At 41.7% G+C, this 21,647-nt stretch overlaps 1 protein-coding gene across 5 annotated transcripts in view; it reads left to right on the top strand.

Moving 5' to 3' along the window:
• The window catches only part of MYH7B (myosin heavy chain 7B), a 62,668-nt gene extending 41,541 nt beyond the window's left edge, over positions 1-21,127 (top strand). For 4 of the 5 annotated variants that reach the window (XM_078393255.1, XM_078393256.1, XM_078393257.1 and 1 more), the window contains 24 exons: positions 675-762; positions 1,927-2,044; positions 2,684-2,807; positions 3,603-3,739; positions 4,126-4,381; positions 4,713-4,955; positions 5,465-5,641; positions 6,009-6,154; positions 6,394-6,484; positions 7,820-8,209; positions 8,972-9,098; positions 10,778-10,896; positions 11,717-11,913; positions 12,796-13,145; positions 13,647-13,771; positions 14,522-14,637; positions 14,826-15,018; positions 15,531-15,734; positions 17,368-17,493; positions 17,840-18,010; positions 18,609-18,713; positions 20,166-20,261; positions 20,665-20,802; positions 21,005-21,127. In XM_078393255.1, the coding sequence (XP_078249381.1) occupies positions 675-762; positions 1,927-2,044; positions 2,684-2,807; positions 3,603-3,739; positions 4,126-4,381; positions 4,713-4,955; positions 5,465-5,641; positions 6,009-6,154; positions 6,394-6,484; positions 7,820-8,209; positions 8,972-9,098; positions 10,778-10,896; positions 11,717-11,913; positions 12,796-13,145; positions 13,647-13,771; positions 14,522-14,637; positions 14,826-15,018; positions 15,531-15,734; positions 17,368-17,493; positions 17,840-18,010; positions 18,609-18,713; positions 20,166-20,261; positions 20,665-20,802; positions 21,005-21,016 (3,849 nt within the window). In that variant the 3' untranslated portion in view covers positions 21,017-21,127. Of the gene's footprint in view, positions 1-674; positions 763-1,926; positions 2,045-2,683; positions 2,808-3,602; positions 3,740-4,125; positions 4,382-4,712; positions 4,956-5,464; positions 5,642-6,008; positions 6,155-6,393; positions 6,485-7,819; positions 8,210-8,971; positions 9,099-10,777; positions 10,897-11,716; positions 11,914-12,795; positions 13,146-13,646; positions 13,772-14,521; positions 14,638-14,825; positions 15,019-15,530; positions 15,735-16,291; positions 16,348-17,367; positions 17,494-17,839; positions 18,011-18,608; positions 18,714-20,165; positions 20,262-20,664; positions 20,803-21,004 lie in introns of all 5 variants that reach the window. The other variant, XR_013545065.1, reaches the window with a different exon arrangement.
• Positions 21,128-21,647: the final 520 nt, after the last annotated feature.

Genomic DNA, 21,647 nt, shown 5'->3' with positions numbered 1-21,647 from the left:
GAGTGGATTTAGTAACAGTCTCCAACTAGTCTCCCCTCCTTGGTGCTGAAAAAATTATCTTTCCCCACTTTGTAGACAACTAGAGAAGACATGGGAATTAAACAAATATCTGCCATAATCAAGTTCAGCCTCCCCTAGTGGTACTGCATCAAAAAGTCTCTTCCTCCTTAACAGATTAGGGTAACATTATTTACCTTTGCTATCAATTAAACTGGGCCACATAGCTGTTCCCTGAAACCTTCCAAATAGGGAAAAAAACATACCTGAAACATTTTTATTCCACCTTTCAGTTGAAAGCTTCCCTGACAACTGACAGGTTAAGAATGGTGATGAAGAAGCCATCAAAAAATACAATCGACAAAATAATTAGAAGCAGTATAGCAAGTGAAGGAGCAACTGTGAATGAAAGGGTTTCTACTTAGGCCCTACAAGTCATTAAGCAAGGCGGGAATCACAATCTTAAAAAGACCGTTCCTTGATTAGTCACCCTCCTGATTTCTGATGGCAAGGACACCCAGAGAAGGATCTCCAATGAAGGGTATAATAATGGGGTAGGTCTGTGGGGAAAATAAAAGATATTCATGTACCCAAACTGTATAGGGCTTTAAAGGGTAAAAACAGGATGAGCTCAGAAATTTACCTCAGCCAGTGAATTTTGTATACATGCCTTACAGGAAAATCTGAACAAACTGATGACCAATCTGCGCGCCACACAGCCCCATTTCGTCCGCTGCATCATCCCCAATGAAACAAAGACTCCAGGTACATACTCACAAAGAATATAATGTTTCTCAAGATATGAGTAGCATTTAGCTCACTGTATGATCTGCTGCAGGAACACCTTTTTCTGGTGATCACAAAGTAATGCCTAGAGCAAACTAAACCATCCCTAGAATGTTCCTACCCAAACATTTACGGGATCCTGTCAGAGGATTCTGCTTTTGATGCAGGTAGATTCACTCCATTTTGGTTCACTGCCAGCATGTACAATTGCTGACAATGAACTAAAGCAAGCCTTGCAGATTGCCTGCTGCAGTCAATTTACTATATCATAAAGTGACTTAAGAAGAGGGTCACTTCAAGTTATTGGCAAATTAAATATTTGTTCCACACCTGCATGGTGGGCAGGTTTTTGACTGGAACTTGAAGACAAGTGAAAGGTAAAAAAAGTCCCTAGTTGCCCCCTCCTGTTTCCTCCTGTTTCTGGGAGGAGGTTTTCTATTTTAATATATATATAAGTCATGTAGCACATCAGCAATGCCCTATTACAGTCTAATTTTTTTTCATTGCCTCTGTGTAGATTCATATTAAGTGTTTAATTTGCCAATATCTTGAAGGGGCCCTCTTCTTAAGCCACTTCATGATATGGCAAATTGATAGTGGAAGGAAATGGATGAAATAGGGTTGTTTGAGATCTTTACACTGGTTTGATAATATGATTCCACCAAATGGCATACTGGACCTCTCCTTGACTTCTAATGATCCTATCTAGACTGATCCAACCCATTTAATTGAGCCCCTGAAGACAAGCCCTTTGACAACTTGGAAGGGCCAGGAAACAATCTATGCAGAAGGCACAATTGAGTTATTAAGCATCTCCTAGCAGTTTCTCTACTGTAAAAAGAAGCAGTTTGGCATAGAGATAGTGAGTGGCATATAGGTACTGGGACTTGCATTCTAATGAGTTGTCATCAGAGTAAAATTGCAAGTGCATCCATTTCTAGTCTCCAGTTTTCATATTTATCTTTGAATACAGCCACTTAGTTTTATTCAACAAATAGACTTTCTTGTTTTTCCAGTTTAATGTAGGTGCAAATATTTAGTTTTTAAAAGAGTTCCTAAGAAGATTCTTGTTATTTTAAAAGAATAAGCACTGATGATTGATGAATGGTGTCAGAAAACATCCTCTCATTGCTTCCTGTGCAGGAGCCATTGACTCCTTCTTGGTGCTGCATCAGCTGCGATGTAATGGGGTGCTAGAAGGCATTCGCATCTGTAGGAAAGGCTTTCCAAACAGGATCCTCTATGGTGACTTCAAGCAGCGGTAACTTACTGTTGTTGTTTTTCGCCTATGTTAATTCTTAGGTACAGGATAAACTATTAGATGGAGGGGAATTCTTTCGATTAAAATTCCCAGGATCCTCTGATAATTGAAAATAGGGGTGTACCATTTCTTTCTTTGTTTGTTTTATTCTAAATTCCAGAATTCTTCAAGAATTTCCTAGGCAAAATTCTGGGAGTTCCAGCTCACAAGCACATACTTTCCACCTTCATTTCAACCATCTGGATAAGGCTGAGGCCTCCTTCTAAGCCTTCATTTCCTGCTGCAATGCTTCCTGGGAGGGAACTGCCCCAATGCTTCTGGGCACATGTGGTTCTTCAGGAGGCACCTTCTATAGAGTATAATGAGACTACCACTCCGGGGATGAACTTGTATAAGCAAACAATGTTTGTCACTAATCTTCAGAGTAATAATAAGTCTATCAACTATGGGGCACATGCCATGCCGTCAGGGCACATCAAATATAGCCACAGTTCCCCTGTGGCAGTGTATGCTGAGAAACATGCTAGGGAAGATTGCACTAATAGTTTTTGTCTCAAAATAGCCACAGCAGGTGGACCTTGAATGAGGAAGTACTTTGGATTCTCAGCCTCCCTTCCTGACTGTTCTGTATCTTTGCAGCTACCGTATCCTGAATCCAGCTGCCATTCCTGATGACAAATTTGTAGATAGCAGGAAAGCCACAGAGAAGCTGTTGACTTCCTTGGAGCTCGATCCCACCCAGTATAAATTTGGGCACACTAAGGTACATGTGGAAATAACATTTGTGAATTGGGAGATTTTCCATGCAATAGAAAGCCTTGAGGCTGAGGCTGGGCAGAATAAAAGTGAATAAACTAAGTTTATATGTAGAATTTATGTGCCTCGGGTTCTTCTCTCCGTTGTTAGGTTAGCCCATTTCACTTTGCTCAGTGCCTACTCTATTGGACATCTGATTTCCAAGTTATTTTCATTGTTCTTCATTGTTTATTTCCCCCCCCCCCTCCTGGGATCATTTAATACCAAATGTCATTCTGTCAACTCCTGCGACGTTGCTGAAACCAGTTGTATTGGCTCTTGCCTTTCCATTGGACTATTTCAGTGACGTGGAGAGAGGGGATTTGCTGGTTGGGTAACAGCCTATCCTCAATATTATTTTACCCAGGGTTCTTGCTCTGGAGAGGATACTCCAGCTTCGCGTACAGCATCAAAACACTAGACGCTGTTCCAAGTCCTCCATACCGAGCATGCTTCCATAGTCTCTCGAGACTGAAGGATGCCTATGAATTGTTGCAACTATCAGTAAAACAGGATTCATTGGGAATCAACTGGCACAGTTTCCTCGTTATTCTAGAACAGTTTCACTGAAATCAGTGGGTCTTCTCCAAAGGAAATGCTTGTGTTGTTAAGGATAAGATATCTGTTTTTAAAATTTGGAGCATAACCAATTATAATATATGCAAGAAATCATAATGGGGAAACTAGAATTTTGAATCAGATAATTCAATACCAACATATCTTTTATTCTGGCATCCATGTCATAACTATTCCTTCTTTGCAGGTGTTTTTCAAAGCAGGCTTGCTGGGTCTACTGGAGGAGATGCGAGATGAACGTCTGGCCAAAATTATCACCATGCTGCAGGCTAGAATGCGAGGGCGCTTGATGCGAATTGAATATGCCTGGATCATTGGCAGAAGGTATAGCAACAAACAGACTTTGTCACAGGCTCTTCCCACAGGTCTTACACTGAGAGATTATAAAATTATCATTTCCAGTTACTGGTCAGCTACAGATGGTAAAGGATACCTCATCTCCTATTTTATCCATTAATTTATGCATTTTTGATACCATTATTTTTAAGTTTCAGAAGGAAAAAGGGGCAATAAACGTATGATATTCAGAAACTATTTGTGTGTGAGATGCCATCTAGTTGCTCTCTTTGTGAGTTTCTCTGAGAGTCTTCAGCTTGTTGCTTGTAGTTTGAGCTGGAAGCATGAATTTGCTAGGTGTCCCATGGGAACTGAGCAGACAGTAAGAGTGCCCATCAAATAGCAATCTGCCATACTTCTCTCTTTCTTTGCAGGGATGCTCTCTACACAATCCAGTGGAATATCCGTGCTTTTAATGCTGTGAAGAATTGGTCCTGGATGAAGCTGTTCTTCAAGATCAAGCCTCTCCTCAAATCAGCCCAGACAGAGAAAGAAATGGCCACCCTGAAAGAGGAGTTCCAGAAACTGAAGGAAGCCCTAGAGAAATCAGAGGCTAAACGGAAAGAACTGGAAGAGAAGCAAGTCAGCATCATCCAGGAGAAGAATGATCTGTCGCTACAGCTTCAAGCAGTGAGTTATCCGTAGGTTTAATTGTTCCAAATGAGGTACAGGCTCTAATGTATGTGGCTTAGGAAAGCCAAGGATAGGCCTGTTTCCAGTTGATAGTCCAACTAAAACAGAGCCACATAGGATAGTCCAAATCAATAGGATTTACATAGGTTTCTTCATTTTCTTAACACCTACCAATAGAAGTTAGTGTGCTCTAAGTTTTTGGTGCCCCAGGGCAAAGCTCCAATTGCTCCACCCTAGTTATAGCCTTTCATTTTATATATTTCAACCTCAAAAGTAGCTGCAACATCAGCCATAGTACTAATGCATAGCTGTTGGGTGTTCTTCACAGGAGCAGGACAACTTGGCTGATGCAGAGGATCGCTGTGACCTCTTGATCAAGACAAAGATCCAGCTAGAAGCAAAGGTGAAGGAACTGACAGAACGTCTGGAGGATGAGGAGGAGATGAACTCAGACCTGACTTCTAAGAAGCGGAAGCTGGAGGATGAGTGTGCTGAGCTCAAGAAAGACATTGACGATTTGGAGATCACCCTAGCCAAGGTGGAGAAGGAAAAGCATGCCACAGAAAACAAAGTGAGTAGAATTTTGTTAAATGAGAATAGATATAGCTATGTCAGAGATGATAAAGAGATTAACTGTTTCAGTTGTGTCACTTTGAACATCAAATAGCTATTGGTACCTACGTATGTGTGGCAGAGGGCAGTGCCAGTCAAAATTCTTTGCCACATTTACTTATAAGGATCACAGGAAAATGAGCTTACCAGCAAGTATTATTATATGAAGCACAGGGCAAATGGAGCTCATAGCAAGATCTAGAAAAATCAAAGAACTACTTCAAAATGAAAAAAATAATAATTTTCCTTATTCCTTTTTAGCAGAAAAAAAATTAAGATATGTAGGGTTGGAGGAGGTATAATCTCCTGCTATCTTTCTTTTTTAGTCATTGGGAATTAAAAATATTATCATCTTTTCTACTGTATGATTGATATTATTGCAAGATTTCCTGAAAACCAGGTGCTCACTTCACGTTGACTTGCACCCGATCATATGTCCACCTAAGCTCTCTTGTCATATCATCTTAGGTGAAAAATCTGATTGAAGAAATGGCTGCTTTGGACGAGGTCATTGCAAAACTGACCAAGGAAAAGAAAGCGTTGCAAGAGGCCCATCAGCAAGCTCTAGATGACCTTCAAGCAGAAGAGGACAAAGTCAACACTCTGACCAAAGCGAAAGTCAAGCTAGAGCAGCAAGTGGATGATGTGAGCCAATGACCATAGAAATCTGGATTGCTACCCTGGTCTATGTTATAGTAATCTTGGTTGAAACTCATTGGAGAGCAGATGAGATACAAGAGTACAGCTAGAAATTTTGTCTTAGTAAATCATTAGTGTGAGAGGATTCAACAATAGCTAGTTGTTCAGTTCTTTGAACCTTATGTATGTTCCTGCCCCATAACAATGCACATGGGGCAGGTGTTTCTGTAAAGTTTCCACGTGGATGTGGATCAGGCAGAGTTTCTGTGTAAGAAGGTGTCACTTTGGGAACTTTATCCAGTAAGAAGGGAAAGAAGGCGAGTGAGGATGGAAGATGTTATTTGGTTTTTTTCTGTTTCTCTGTGCTCTTCAGCTTGAAAGTGCCTTAGAGCAAGAGAAGAAGATACGAATGGATCTGGAGAGAGCAAAGCGCAAACTAGAAGGAGACTTGAAGCTGACACAGGAATCTGTGATGGACTTGGAAAATGACAAGCAGCAGCTGGAGGAGAAGCTCAAAAAGTGAGAACCGAAGTTTGTGTGAATAGGTCCATGTTATAAATTCAAACCAAGTTAAGCAGATTCTGCCACTTCTTAACATATCACTAATAGTGAAGTGATATGTAGCTCATTTTTGGATCTTTCATATTTTCAAAATCCCCGTGTAGAAGCAGTTCTTCCTTAGCACCGTTGATATGAAAATGATAAGGAATCCCATCTGGATTGTTCTCAACACAAGCTGTTCACATTTTCTTTCATAGGAAAGACTTTGAAATTAACCAGCTGAATTCAAGAATTGAAGATGAGCAGATCCTTGCAACTCAATTGCAGAAGAAAATCAAAGAACTCCAGGTAAAGCTATTAAATCTGTTCAGAGACTACAAATGGACCGTGGTCTGGAATTCTGGCTCTGTGCCATTGGGGAGGGACTAGTGCCAGATGATTCTACAGTGTATTCAAGACCAGGGCTTGGGGAAATGTTGCTACTTCATTACCTGCACTTTTCATTGTGTGCTTTATGAGCTTGACTGTAGATGCAGGTTGGAATAATGTATACCCTTTTTGTTTGGAGGTATGAAACAAAAGGTGCATGCTTTGTAAACACCTTCAGCAGATTTGAAGGATATTCCTTTGAGGATTTTTTTTTGGGGGGGGGATTCAAGCAAAGGAGTACATAGTGTTTCCCATGTGGTTGTCTTAGACAAGAATAAATATTATACTGTATACCCACTGGATTCAGTGGTTTCCTCTAGAGTAGTGGTTGCCAACCTTAGGTTTCCAAATGTTCTTGGACTTAAACTCCCAGAAGCCTTCTAATGTGTGTGTGTGTGTGTGTATGTGTGTGTGTGTGTGTTATTCATATACTACCATTCTCCCCATTGCGAGCCCAAAGTGGCTCACAAACAAAACTACACAATAATCACAGTTTAAAACACCATGAGAAACTATAGTAAAACAATCAAACATCTATCAGTATTAAAGCTATTGTTAAAAATATTTTAAAACATTTCTAAAAAGCATTTACATTTTTGACATGACGTGGGTCATAGTGGGACAAAATCTGAGTCTCCTGTTGCTGAATATAAAAGTGAGCTGTTGGCTCTTGGCCTTTGAACAATTAATAGGCAAATTGGCAGGATGAAACCACCCTTGTGAAGCATTTTCCTCATGTTCAAGGCCAAACAAGACAATACAGTTATCAAGTCATTAGCAGAGGAGCTCAGTTAAAAGAAAAAGGCAATCTTTTTTTAAATACAAGATTGCCGTGTTCTACATTGAAAATCAGACAGCCTTTGATTTGCCAGTGACATATTGCCAAGTTTGACTAAATGCTATGTAATCATGCAGTGAGTGAGAAAAAGACATTAACTGAAAGAGTGCTGGAAATATGATGAATAGCAGCGGTTCAACAGAATATTAACTAGCAGCAAAAAAAATTATGCACACTTGAAGCATGGGATGAGAAGCAGGGTTGGAGAACATGGCTGGGGGCACCAAAGCATTCCTTTTATTCTTAAAAACCAAAAGAAAATGGGCACCCTTTGGCAAATTCACAGTGGTTTATTGGAATGCAGATGTTCCTGGCTAGGTGATCCTGAGATGATCAGCATTGCTAGAAGCCCAGGAAGAAGGGACTTCAGGGCAAATTTATTTGGTACTTCCTTACCCTCATTTGTCTCTCTGCAGGCTCGTATTGAGGAGCTAGAAGAGGAACTTGAGGCAGAGCGAGCTGCAAGGGCCAAAGTGGAGAAGCAGCGGGCAGAGGTGGCTCATGAGCTGGAGGAACTGAGTGAACGCCTGGAGGAAGCAGGCGGTGCCACAGCTTGTCAGATAGAACTGAACAAGAAACGGGAAGCAGAGTTCTTGAAGCTGCGCCGGGATCTGGAAGAGGCCACGCTGCAGCACGAGTCCACCACTGCGGCCCTGCGCAAGAAGCATGCTGACTCAGTGGCTGAACTGGGAGAGCAGATCGACAACTTGCAGCGTGTCAAGCAGAAGCTAGAGAAAGAGAAGAGTGAGCTTAAGATGGAGGTGGACGATCTGTCATCCAATATTGATTATCTCACCAAGAACAAGGTGAATGGTTGAGTTATGCCTTGTGATAACTTTTCTTTGCATTACTGAGTTGAAAGGGAGGGGACAGCATAGCAGTGGATCTTTCAGTGTAGGGTGGAATAATTCGTGCACAAGGGTGAAGGAGCTCATTTCATTTTTTCTCCAGAGCTCATGCAGTTCCCTCTTTGGACTAGCACAATTAGCATGAAGGTTGCTGCAGTCCTCCTTGTTGGAAACACAAAATGCAACATAATTCTATGGTTTTGTAAATTATGACAAAAACAAAGAGTCTAATGCGGGACACAAAAGACATTATCTTCAGTATTTTAAAATTTCATTTTCTTTCACACTAGCTTCTAGCCCTTATAATAACTATGTGCAATCAAGTCACTTCTGACCTATGGCAACTACAGTATACTGTAAATTTGTCCAGTAAGTCAGAAGAACATTAGATGGCTTTCTGTAGGGGACCCCACATCCTGTTCCAGCAGTTTTAGTTCTCTCCATACTTATTCTCTGTTGGTTTGCTCAGCTGATATAGGCCAGCATTTCTGTGCACTGGCAGAGCGGATTTCCTAACTGGGTGTGTTGGGAAGGACGTAGCTGCCATTTCTGAGGATGTTTCATATGTTTCCAATTATGAACTGCTGTGCTAATGCCAACCTAGGGAATCTGTTATCTGGATATACCTCCTAGTTCTTAATCCAACTCTGATCTTTACCTACAGATGATTATTGTATTGAAAGTTAAGATAGCTAGACAGAACTTTTATTTCTTCTGCAGGCAAATGCTGAAAAACTTTGCCGAACATATGAGGATCAGTTGAGCGAAGCCAAATCAAAAGTAGATGAGCTTCAGCGTCAACTGGCTGAAGTGAGCACACAGCGTGGGAGACTACAGACTGAAAACGGTGTGTCCTAAGAGCTGCTGAAAGAGGAGCAGTCTGTTCAGTGCATTAGCTTTCCCTTTGATTGGTTGCATATTAAATGCTTTTAGCTAAACACCCTTGAAGACTGATGATAACATGTGGTATTTTTATAGTCTTATCAGTTGTCAGTTGTCTGTGAAGAGCAAAGTACCTACAGAATATCTGGATTGATAGCCAGATGCAACAGAGGTCAAAGTTCCAGCACCTTGAAGAGTTATGTAGAAGAGAGAATTTCAGTAGGTTTGGCTTGTCATGCAAGTTACTCCTTCTATCCAAATTAGCAAAAATGGCAAGAGCTCTGTTCTCCTCAGCATCTGGCCACCATCAGCTGTAGCATTTACTTCATTTGACTATGGGAGGTGCAGATTTTGGTTCATAGAATAATTGAGTTGGAAGGGGCCTTTAAGGCCATCCAGTCCAACTCCCTGCTCAATGCAGGAATACAAATCGAAAGATATCTGGCAGGTGGTTGTCCAGTTTTCTCTTGAATGCCTTTGCCATGAGGCATGGGCACCAGCATTCCATCATAAAAGATGAGTCATGCTTTCTTTCGGGTCCACCAAAAGAAAGCATGAAATGAAAAGGAACAGGTTTGGAAGGTGTTGCCATTTATTCTTCCAACACTTGCCAGAAAATCCAGCTGTAGATTTTGGTGCCCAGGGACAAAGCCACAGTTGATTAACACTAGTTATAGCCCTGCTTCATGGTGTTGCTGCAGTGATAAATGAGCAAGACAAGAATTAATAAATACTTTTACATGGAAGAACAGACACAGTTAGTGAGTGGCCTGACTGGACACCCATGAAACTCGTGCTAATGGTAGAGTAAAGGTCTTCAAAACTGCAGTTTGAAGTTTGACTTCACTGCCTGGCACCCTTGTACCAAAAATCACTTTGACTCAGTTTCAACGAATGTGCTTATTTCTTTTGATTCTCCTGGTTACAGAAGAAATGCCATGACATATATTGTATAGGATATAAAGTAATATTCAGTTGAATCTGTGTTTGAACCAGAACAATTGCTTTCTGAGCAGAGATACAATGAGCAACTAAGCTTATTATTGCCAGGTGTTTAGTTTAGTTTATATCCACACAACTGTGATGAAAAGGTAAATTCAAGTGAAAAATGGTTGGCAGAGAAAGAGAGAGAAGAGGGGAGGGAAAGGATGCAGGGATAAGTGAACAGAAGTGTTGCTTATTCTCTTAGTTTACAAACATCATAAACAAAGTGGCTTAAACTTCTGCTAGACATTGAGTTCAGCACAGACTGGCCCTATAAGCTTGTTAAATACCTGATATCTGTAATCTACTATGCACAGCTGCTTCATGTATTGTGAATGAGGGTAGGCTTTCAGTCTGTTGATGGATCATTGGACTGTGTTGCAGTGAGCAGTTCTTAAGTAGAGTGGGGCTGGTCAGAGCTGCAGATTATCAGAGCCCTTCACAGCCTTTGTAAAGATAGGTGACAGCAACGGCACTGTGTCCAATTGACACAAGGCCCATAATGTGCTGGTATCATCTGGAGATGTAGGAAAGTTCAGGATCAGCCTTGAAAGTGTCCATGTGAGGCAAATATGAATGCCTGAAGCCATGAAAAATAAGGAGTTCTCCAGTGATCACAGTTCTCATTTGGCTTGGTTTTGTTTTTCTTTTATAAAACAGGAGAACTTAGCCGACTGCTCGAGGAAAAGGAGTCACTAATAAATCAACTGAGTCGTGGCAAGACCTCTTTTACCCAGACTATCGAGGAACTCAAGAGACAGCTAGAAGAAGAGACCAAGGTGCCCTTTTTATACAACTGGAGTCAAAGAGCTGCCGATAGATGAAACAGGGACCTAATTTGTGCTGGAGCTCACATGGACTCAGCTGGACACTAGTTTTTTAGTGTTTGTTCAATATTCTGGAATATATGAAGGAACAGAAAAGAGGAGTATCTCTAAGAATGTGTAGAGTGCTTTAACTCCATGAGTGAATAATTACAATTTTTAGGATTTACCCAGGCAGCTGCCTTGTACCGAGTCAGGCCATGGAGTCATCTAGCCTAGTATTGTCACCTCTGACTAGCTTTGGCTCTCCAGGGTTTCAGGCAGGATTCTTCCCCAGCCCTGTATGCCAATCCCTGGTGTTCTTTGGTGACCTCCCATCCAACTAGTAACCAGGCTCCTGCTTAGTTTCCAAAGTCACGTAATATTAGGTGTGTTTAGGGCAGAAAGTAAAGGACACTGTCTGCTGAAAGAGTTGACTCTTGGCCCTGTGAATTGGGCTAAGGCAGTGCACAGAGTTAAATATGCATCATGCTGTTAAAACTAGGTTTCTTTTTTAAGAACACAAAGAAGGATGTGCAACTCTGATTTGCCTCATCACACACTTTCCAGTTTATTTAAATATCACCTTTCCTTGCTTGCATCTCCAGGGAAACTTTAGTCAGATAGTAAATGCCACTGAAACATCAACAACAGTAGTCTTTTAGGCTGTATCTAAGTGTATTGGATCCCAGCCCTTATCTGTCAATGGCAGTGGGGTAGGGAATAAGTATTTTTTTTCTTGATAAATGGATGCAAGGGGTTGGCTTAATTACTGTATGTGGTTTCACCTTCCTAGTCGAAAAATGCCTTGGCTCATGCTTTGCAAGCATCCCGCCATGACTGTGACCTTCTACGGGAACAATATGAAGAGGAGGTGGAGGCCAAAGGGGAGCTCCAGAGGTCTCTGTCAAAAGCTAATGCTGAAGTGGCCCAGTGGAGGACCAAATATGAGACAGATGCCATCCAGAGAACAGAGGAGTTAGAAGAAGCCAAGTAAGTTAGAGCAATGGTCAGCCAGATGAAACATTTCTTGATGGCACCAGGATTCCATGCCAGAATGAAGCAGACATGTCATTACAGGGGGGTCCAAAGGCATCTCCATAATGCTATGCAAACAGGAAGGGACAAACTTCATACTACGGACATACTTTTCAAATTGGTATTATGGGAAGAGAGATGTATATCATATGCTCTGGCTGTTCCTTCTAGTTTTCCTTGAAACTGGTCAACTTCCACTTCCCTTTGAAATTGAAGGCCAGAATCCCGTCAGGATTGTGGAGCATAGAAAGAAATTGTGCAAGCATTGTGTGCTATTTTATGGGTTGTCCTACAGTCATGCTCTGGTAATGGAGCAGAGAGCTTACAGAATACAAAAAGTAATGAGTCATTTTGTTATGTACATAATAAAACAGGATTCTAGCTGAACAGTGCTGTGATAGTTTTTGATATACAACCCATGTCCCTCCAGTGCTGTGGGACTTCAATCAATGCTAGCCAGCTTAGTCAACAGAGAAGAATACCAGAAATTGACCTCCTAACATTTGGAGGGCCACATGTAACCCAACCTATCTGCAACAGGCAGATGGGATTCATAGACTAGAACTCTTTTGTGCAGTTATGCAAATATCATAACTTTTAAAAGTAAATTGCCATGAGTTAAGAAATCCCTGTAGGCATTATCTGTTGCATACCAAATGGAGTGATTCAGTGTGCAACAATAAATGTCTACAGAGAATTCTTATGGCAATTTGCTTCTAAAAGTTGCACCTTTTGCATTAACTGTGCAATAGGACTTCAGCCATAGAACATGTGCAGCTTCATGGCCCATGTGTGCATAGCAACACTTTCTTCTTAGTTAACCAAAATCATTTGCAGGAAGAAACTGGCGATTCGGCTGCAGGAGGCAGAGGAGGCTGTGGAAGCAGCGCATGCCAAGTGTTCCTCTCTGGAAAAGACCAAACACCGCCTGCAAACTGAAATTGAAGATTTGTCCATTGACTTGGAGAGGGCCAATTCAGCTGCAGCTGCTTTGGACAAGAAACAGCGCAATTTTGACAGGATCATTTCAGAGTGGAAGCAGAAGTATGAGGAGACACAGGCGGAGCTGGAGTCCTCTCAGAAGGAATCTCGAAGCCTGAGCACAGAGCTATTCAAACTCAAGAATGCATATGAGGAGTCATTGGATAATCTAGAGACTCTTAAACGCGAGAACAAAAACTTACAAGGTATCATTGGGACTGTGCAGAATATGGAAGAGTCTCTGTGCTGGGCATTGTAGGCCAAATATTAATTTTTAAAACTCTGTGATTGCGTTGTGTTCCAGTGACTGCACTATGCAACTGTAGGAGTTGCTAATGAGCACAGTTTTTCTTCTTTTTCTTTTTCTTTTAAACTACATTTCTCAGAAGGAGGGAACAGTAAACCTCTTCTGAGTACTCTAGACTTAGAAAACCCTGGAGACGGTTCCCATAATTTGGAATCAACCTTATGGCATGTAATTATTATTAGTAAGGTTGAAAGAGATGCTTGAAAATGTGTGAGCAATTAGGAAATAGAGTGAGGGGGGGAAACTAATCAGGATTCCACTTGGGTTGGCTGGGGAAGTGCTCTATTGCACTTTGATCTCCTCATCATTAACTGAAACACAGGGTCTATTTGAAAAATAAGTGAATGCCCTTCACATGAGTAGAAAAAAACCCTACATTTCTGGTGCTGTTTCTTCTCAGAGGAAATCACAGATTTGACTGATCAGATTAGCATGAGTGGCAAAACCATCCATGAGCTGGAGAAGCTGAAGAAAGGCCTGGAGAGTGAGAAGAGTGACATTCAGGCTGCTCTGGAGGAAGCTGAGGTGAGTTCCTTCCCAGCTAGTATGGAGAGGGAAGAGAGTTACAAGATTTAGTCAATGTGGAAGAATCTGGGGTGACATGAATGGGATTCAAAGTTCATTGCAGTTGAAGTGGAGTTTACAGAGAAGTAGAGCAGCCTAATTTAAGGAAGAGCAGCCTAATTTAAGGAAGCAGAAAAATGTCATTTTGCTGCCTGAAACAAAGCAGCAAATAGTGTTCCTCACCAAGTCAAGAGGTAGAGAACACAAACCAGAAAAACGTGCTGAGGGGATTGATTGACTGACTGATTGATTGATTGACTGATTGATTCTATCCATCCATCCATCCATCCATCCATCCATCCATCCATCCATCCATCCATCCATCCATCCATCCATCTCTCTCTCTCTCTCTCCCTCCCTCCCTCCCTCCCTCCCTCCCTCCATCCATCCTTTCTCCTTCGAAAGAACCCAAGGTGGCTCACATCATTAAAAAAACAATATTTAAAAGTTAAAATAAAAAAAGAATGAAATAAGTATTATATTACAAATGTTAATAAATTCAATATTAAAACAAATTCAAAACAAAAGAGCACAACAATCCATTTAAACAATCCCTCTTAGACCACCAGTTATTAAGGGAAAGCCTGTCTGAAGAGAAAGGCCTTTGCCTTAGATGCCCTAGCTTCCCATGGGAGGGGGTTCCAGAGCCTGGGAGCAGCAACAAAGAAGGGATTCTTGCCAAGAAGTCATTATAATTCTTTCTTCTTCCAGGGAGCCCTGGAACATGAAGAGAGTAAGACCTTACGTATCCAGCTGGAGTTGTCCCAGATCAAAGCTGACGTTGATAGGAAACTGGCTGAGAAGGATGAAGAGTTTGAGAACTTAAGGTAAGAATATAAAACCAATTGTGTAAAATAACTCTGGGTTGGGCAAAGGGTGTAGCCTTGACTTTTCTGAGGCCTTCATAAGTGAATATGCCCTCACAAACCTTGCTGAGAATACAGTGAGGAAACAATACGAGACAGTTACTCACCAGAGATGCATTTATGAATAAAGCACCTTCTGCTCTTAATAGGCGTAATCACCAGAGAGCTATGGACTCCATGCAGGCCTCACTGGATGCAGAAGCCAAAGCTAGAAATGAGGCCATTAGGTTACGAAAGAAGATGGAGGGAGATCTGAATGAGATGGAGATACAGCTGAGCCATGCAAATCGCCAAGCTGCTGAGTCTCAGAAGCTGGTGCGGCAGCTCCAGGCCCAAGTGAAGGTGAGCCTCAGCATTTACTCAGAGGCAGAAATTGGGTCTGATTTTCTCTTTGGCCACCTTCTATAACAGAGTGGGGAACCTCAGGCCATAGGAGAAATTCAGTTATCTGAATTTCCCCCAACCACCATGTTCTTCTTCCCTTGATAACATAATTTATTGGAATTCCAACTTTTGTACAATTTCTTCTTCTAAGTGGTCAAGAAGGCTCTCCCGAGCTTCAGTTACTGTCCATAAATGCTTTAAGTCTGATGGCATATTTGTCACACCTTTTTGCCTTTGGTCCTACCCACCATGAGAAAGGCAGCCTCTGAGATGTTCTCCAAAATTGAATTAGGCTCTTGGGCCAAACCCAACCATCTGTGAAGTCCCCAATGTGCCACTCTGGGTTTGGCTTGATGTATGAGGCTCCTTGAGGGATCTCTGCAACCTGCTAGTTCAAGCAAAAGACTTCTACCTCTGGTTGGCCTCTCCTGTAAAATGGCCTCCTTTACTTCTCTTGGTGTGGCTGACAGGATTTGCAGATAGAACTAGATGACACTCTGCGTCACAATGATGATCTGAAGGAGCAGGCAGCAGCCCTAGAAAGGCGCAACAACCTGATGATGGCTGAGGTGGAGGAGTTACGTGCTGCCCTGGAACAGGCTGAGCGTGGAAGGAAGCTGGCTGAGCAGGAGTTGTTAGAAGCTACAGAGAGAGTGAATCTGTTGCACTCCCAGGTGAGAAAGAAGATGACTTTGCACAAAGGGTGAGCAGCCTCTGAATCTAATGAAAGGAGTCAACCAAAGATTGAAGTGAGCTGGGAAATTATCCACAATTTCTGATAAATTTGGTTGCTTTTTACTCTGTCTCACATTGCTCTAGGGAATAGTAAACTTGCCATCCCTGAATGGTTAAGTCCACATTTCTATAACAAAACTGTTTTGGAAGGAAAAAAGGTTTGTAAGAATGGTATATCCCCTCCTGACTTTAATTCACATTTTGTGAGGGAGGAGTACTTCTTAATCTTATGCAAGGGGAAATTCCTGAAATCTTGTGGCTGCGCACATCCATTCCAGGACTTTTGAGGGCCTTATCTGCTCCCATCCTTCACAAATATATATATTAATGAAGAGAAAATGTGAAAATTTTAGGTTTTTGTGGGCCACATTACCCATCCCTGCTGTCTGCAAAGTTTGTAAGAGTTATTTATCCCAGAATAACTGATCTGGAATAACAGCTTTTGATATGTGTTGTGCTACATTCATCAACACAGTTCGGTTTTTCCAAATTGCAGTACAATTTCTTAATCTATCCACGATCAAGATGAAAGAAGGCCAGAAGAACTGAGTGGTAAATAACAAGCAAGCTGTGTTCCACTGTAGAGAATAGCCAGTTTTGGATTGTTTAACTGAAGTCGCTAAATGACTTTATAACCTGCACAAGAGAGCACCACCTACTGGTTTGTGTGTTTATATCACATTTGCACCTGTACTTAGCTTTTTTCTATTCAGCAGAGCACCACACCTGTAATACCCTCACCTGGTAACTGCACCAACCTAGAAGTGTTGTAGTTCAATATTATGTCACCTCTTTGCATGTAGAAGGGTGCAGTTGGAATCCCTGGTGTATCACATTGCTGGAAAACATCTCCTTGCTGCAGATCCTCCAGTGTTGCTTTACCAGTCAAAATATCCATCTTTCGTCTGTTCTTAGTTGCATGTATATCCCACCGTTCCTCCAGTGAACTCAAGATAGCATTCTCCTCCCTACTTTATCATCACAAGAGCCCTATAGGGCAAGCCAAGCAGACCAAAGTCACCAAACAAATGTCATCACTCAGATGGGATTTGAATTTGGATCCAAATCCAACATCTTAACACCCTGGTTCTAGACAGTAATTTAGGAGATATACAAATAGCGTGAGCAGATGAGTTATTTGGTGCTTATTTGTGGAAAGTGCAGCAGCCTTGTTCTGAACTTGTAAATGTTAAAGAACAGCAATTCTGCTGGAGACTGGAAGTAAGGTATGGAAGAACATATTGTGTGTTGTTTAAGAAATCTATTGAGGGAGAGTGCATGAGGAAAAGATCTTACACTTTATTACAGCTGATTTCCAAGCTCTGCTGCTTTGTCTAGCTAAGATGGAGGACCAAGACAAAAAATAAATTTCAGAGAAAGGAAGGAAAGCTAGCAATACCAATCTGTATATAAATCTAGAAAAGAAGGCAGCATACCTGTCTTCATTTCCCTCCTCCCAATAGATTGTATTACTTGCTACACATATTGGGGCTCTGTTCCAACAGTGTCACATGTAAGTCAGTTTCATAGGTCTTGGTGAGTTAATTTTCCATGATGCCTTACTTTTCCCAGAACACAGGCCTGATTAACCAGAAGAAGAAGATGGAGGCTGACATTTCCCAGCTGAGTACTGAGGTGGAAGAGGCAGTACAGGAGTGTCGGAATGCAGAAGAGAAGGCCAAGAAAGCCATTACTGATGTAAGAGGCCCAAAGAGCATGGGTGTGTGTGTGTCTGTTATAAGGGCAATCCTTGCTCTTCATTACTGGATCTGAAATTCTACCTTGCCATTAGATATTTGGTGAAAAACTGATATTCGGCATTAGTATTTGGACTCCTATGCTATTCCAGTGTTCTTCCTGGTGGCTGAAAAAAAATATCAATCACAAGGTAGAACAGCTGGTGATGGAGAAGTTGGAGAAGAAGCCTAGCTCTGTGCCAAATGGACCTGGTGGCAGGATAAACCTAAATGGGCAAGCAGCAGAGAGATGACACAACATTGCCTGCAAGGCATAATAAACCTGCATAACCCTTTGGCCCACTTAGGCAGCCATGATGGCAGAGGAACTGAAGAAGGAGCAGGACACCAGTGCTCACTTGGAACGGATGAAGAAGAACATGGAACAGACCATCAAGGACTTACAGATGCGGTTGGATGAGGCTGAACAGATTGCTCTTAAAGGAGGCAAGAAGCAGATCCAGAAACTAGAGGCCAGGGTATGTACTATAGTACATAAAATACTATTATTTTATCTCCAGTGATTGACAAGACCTTGAAAACACTGACTAGACTGTTCTTCCCAAAAGTACTTCTGCAAACTGGGGGCTGAAGACCAGATAGTCTAAGCATCTCAAGGATCTTTCATTATAATTAGGTTATTTTTATTCTGTACATTTGTAACCCTGGTATCTGGTACCTGGTCATAAGAATTGGGTTTCATTGACACAAAAGTAGCACACTTCTCATCACTAGACCTAAAAATGTTTTTAGTGAGAGACTTTGTCCTACTCAAACTGAGATGACCAAGGACAGTCATAGGTGTAAGTCAGTTCTTTCCAGTTGTACTACATCAGAGGCAGGGAGAACTCTGAATAATGGTGCAATTACTTTACCCAAGTCTGAGAGCAGACAAAGCCTCAATGGTAAAGGTGTGCAAGGGGTGAGAACAGAGCCCTTTATGAGGTTGTAGCATGTGCTTACAGCTAGAAAAGGTCCCACTGCTTTAGCTCAGCATGACAATCAATCATTGTACTTCCCTCAGCGAAGCAGGAAAATGAGAAGTCTTTAACTACCAGGCTTTTTTAAAAAAAACAGGTACGTGAACTGGAGGGTGAATTGGATGTAGAACAGAAGAAGAATGCTGAGACTCAGAAGGGTATTCGCAAATACGAACGAAGGATCAAGGAACTGACTTACCAGGTACTGGTTCCATTATCTTTACGTGAATTATTTGGTCACATAGCTATTAACTGTAGGGCTGAGCTACAAGCATAAGGGTGAATGTTGCAAGAAAAAGTGCTTCTTGCAAGGTACAATTCAGAGAATTTGCAAAATATGGCTAGAACATTCTTCCAGTGTGATTGGAGTTTGAGCCTATCCACCCCTCCTGTTTGGTCTTTTTAAAGTGTGTGTATGTGTGTGGGGGTGTCAGTTGACCATTGTTTCAGATTAGTTTAACAGACCTACATAAAGTTACTGGACTTAAATCAATCTCTCCTACTTCCTTTCCATGCCAGGGTTATTTTGCATTACTTGGGTTTTTCTTTGCCACCTCTTCCCCCCCTCCCAGATATTTTGCCCACCTGTTTCTTTCTTTTGAACAAGCAAGCGTCCTAGGGGGACGTGTACAATTAGAACCGCCCCCGGCATCTCCTGTGATGTGATGTCAGCTGTAGAAGTACTCTCAACACGGGGCAGGGGAAGTTGGAGGTTTTCTCCTTAGCACAGCTGGCTCACCCCTTCTGCTTCATGAAATGGCAGGATCAATGTGACATGATGTTTTACCAAAAAAGAAGGGGGGGAAGGGGAAAAAAGGTGAATGGCTCTACATTCTCCTTCAAACGCTGTATGCAGATGTGTCTCCATGTTAGGACGATATAGCCCTTTCTTCACAAAATGGAAACTTCCACTATCAAATCAGCCAACATCAAGGGAGGGGAATGGACAAAGAGTGGAGACAGGAAAGGAGGGTATGTGTTAAAGTGTGGACACTTTTTATTTACCTTACATTGAAGGAAAAGTGACTACAGGTATGAAGGTTTGATATAAATCTGGATCAATGAGGGAAAGGGGCCAACATTCTAGTCCAAATTAATCCAAAACAACAGCTTGTTTGGATGGGCTGTTTGTGGTATCACCACATAGCCAGATCTGATGGGCATTGTGGAAGCATCATCACCACTGATTACATGATTCATAGCTGCATGGATTACAGCAAGCACAAACTCACCCCTTTTTGCAAAACAATTGCACCAAAGTTGGTTGTAAAAGATGTGCAAAAGGAGCAAAAATATTCTATTGGTGTTTGTCTTTTAGAGAGTTCCTTCTTTTTACATTAAAAAAGATTGCCCACATAAATTAGCTCCATCCTATTAACCTAAGACTGTTCATCTTAGCTTCACATTAAGCAGCTGCATACCGCATACATAGATTAGGGACAGCATGGACAGGAACAAAAATAAGGAAAATGTACTTTGGATAGATGGTGGCAAAATCTTTGGGTTTCATGGCACCCTGCTGTTCTTCCACTCCACTACATAAATATAAAGGGCTCCTAGAATAAAGAGGAGCAGTTATATGCTGCAGACGGTGAAGGCATTGGAGAAGGAGGTCTAAACTGCAGTGGGATGATGTCTGACCATTGCTTTTCAGACTGAGGAAGACCGGAAGAACCTGGCACGGATGCAAGAGCTGATTGACAAATTGCAGAGCAAAGTCAAGAGCTATAAGCGCCAGTTCGAGGAAGCAGTAAGTGATTCTGCACTGCCATTCCTTCAATTTCAAAATGTCAACAAAACCTTCTCACCTTTCTTAACGTCTCCCTCTGGGTGTGAGCAAATCACTACCACCCTGTTTGCCTCTATGTTTTTTACCAGCGTGCTGCTGCCATCATTTAGCAAGAACCATTTGCGAAAAATGACACTTCAGTACTTCAGACACTCTTAACAAACCACTTCTCCCAGGTGCAGTTGGACCTGCATTTGGGCATTCATTCTCCAGTGCCCCTATACAATTTATCCATGGACATATAATGAGGTTCACTGGTACCCAACAAATTATCTTTCCATGGGTCCATACAGACCATAACACAAAACAAGCAGCACTAGTAACTCTTCCTCCATCTACATCATAATCTGTCTTCCATACTTAGGAGCTGCAAGCCAACTCCAACCTGGTGAAATACCGCAAAGTGCAACATGAGTTGGATGATGCTGAGGAGCGGGCAGATATTGCAGAGACACAAGTGAACAAGCTGCGGGCTCGCACTAGAGAGGTTGTCACTCTGAAGGTAAGAGCTGAACTGTCTCAGGAAGACGGTGAGAAATCTGTTATCTGGGGGTTACTTGCCCTCAGGGGATACCTATAAGGGTGGTGGGCCTACCTCTTTTTTTTCCTGGTATAAACATCTTCCAGAAATGTTATCATAGAAAATGGGACTGTGGGAGGCACCTGAATTTAATGGATTATTTTTTTTTCTTTTTTATTAACAGCATGAAGAATAAGAAGCTACAGAGCAACATCTCCTCTACTACCATGCCTGTCTTTGTATAGTGATGTAAATGGCTGCAACAGCCATTGCTGTCTGTGTAGTAAATAAAGCATAGTCTTCATGATGCAGACTCCGATTCATTTTTAAGTATTAGAGGAAACTGTAATAAGTTGCCTTTTTATGGCAACTCTTTTGAAACAGAAATTTTAGACCCTGCTTTTCACTGAAAGCCTTTATGTTTTTTTTAAATAATACAATGACTTTTTATGATCTCCAATAAAATCACTTCAAGCATATGACCCAGATAAAAACCAAGTATGAATACAACAGATTAGATAAAAGTGTCAGACAACACCGGATAAATCATTCCAGGAACCTAAAGAGGAAAAATGCGAGGACTTATGAAAGAGGAAACAGGCTGAAATCTTGTTGCTTAGTTGTTGTACGTCACAACTGGAGTAGTTCCACTGAATCAGTAGAGATCTGGTGAGGCAGTTCCCCCATAATTTCCATTGATTCAGTGGGCTTACTTTAGTTACAGCATACTGCATCAAGCAATAAGATTCCAGCCACTGGCTTCCATGGTTGGTGCAAAAGTTTTGCTCTGCTTGAGAAGGACTTTTGCTGTAAGGCAAACAAAGGAC

The sequence above is a fragment of the Pogona vitticeps genome, chromosome 4 (assembly GCF_051106095.1).
Source record: "Pogona vitticeps strain Pit_001003342236 chromosome 4, PviZW2.1, whole genome shotgun sequence".
In the NCBI taxonomy this organism is placed as follows: domain Eukaryota; kingdom Metazoa; phylum Chordata; class Lepidosauria; order Squamata; family Agamidae; genus Pogona; species Pogona vitticeps.
Note: the sequence above shows the minus strand (reverse complement) of the source record. Positions and strands in the feature narration are given on the sequence as shown.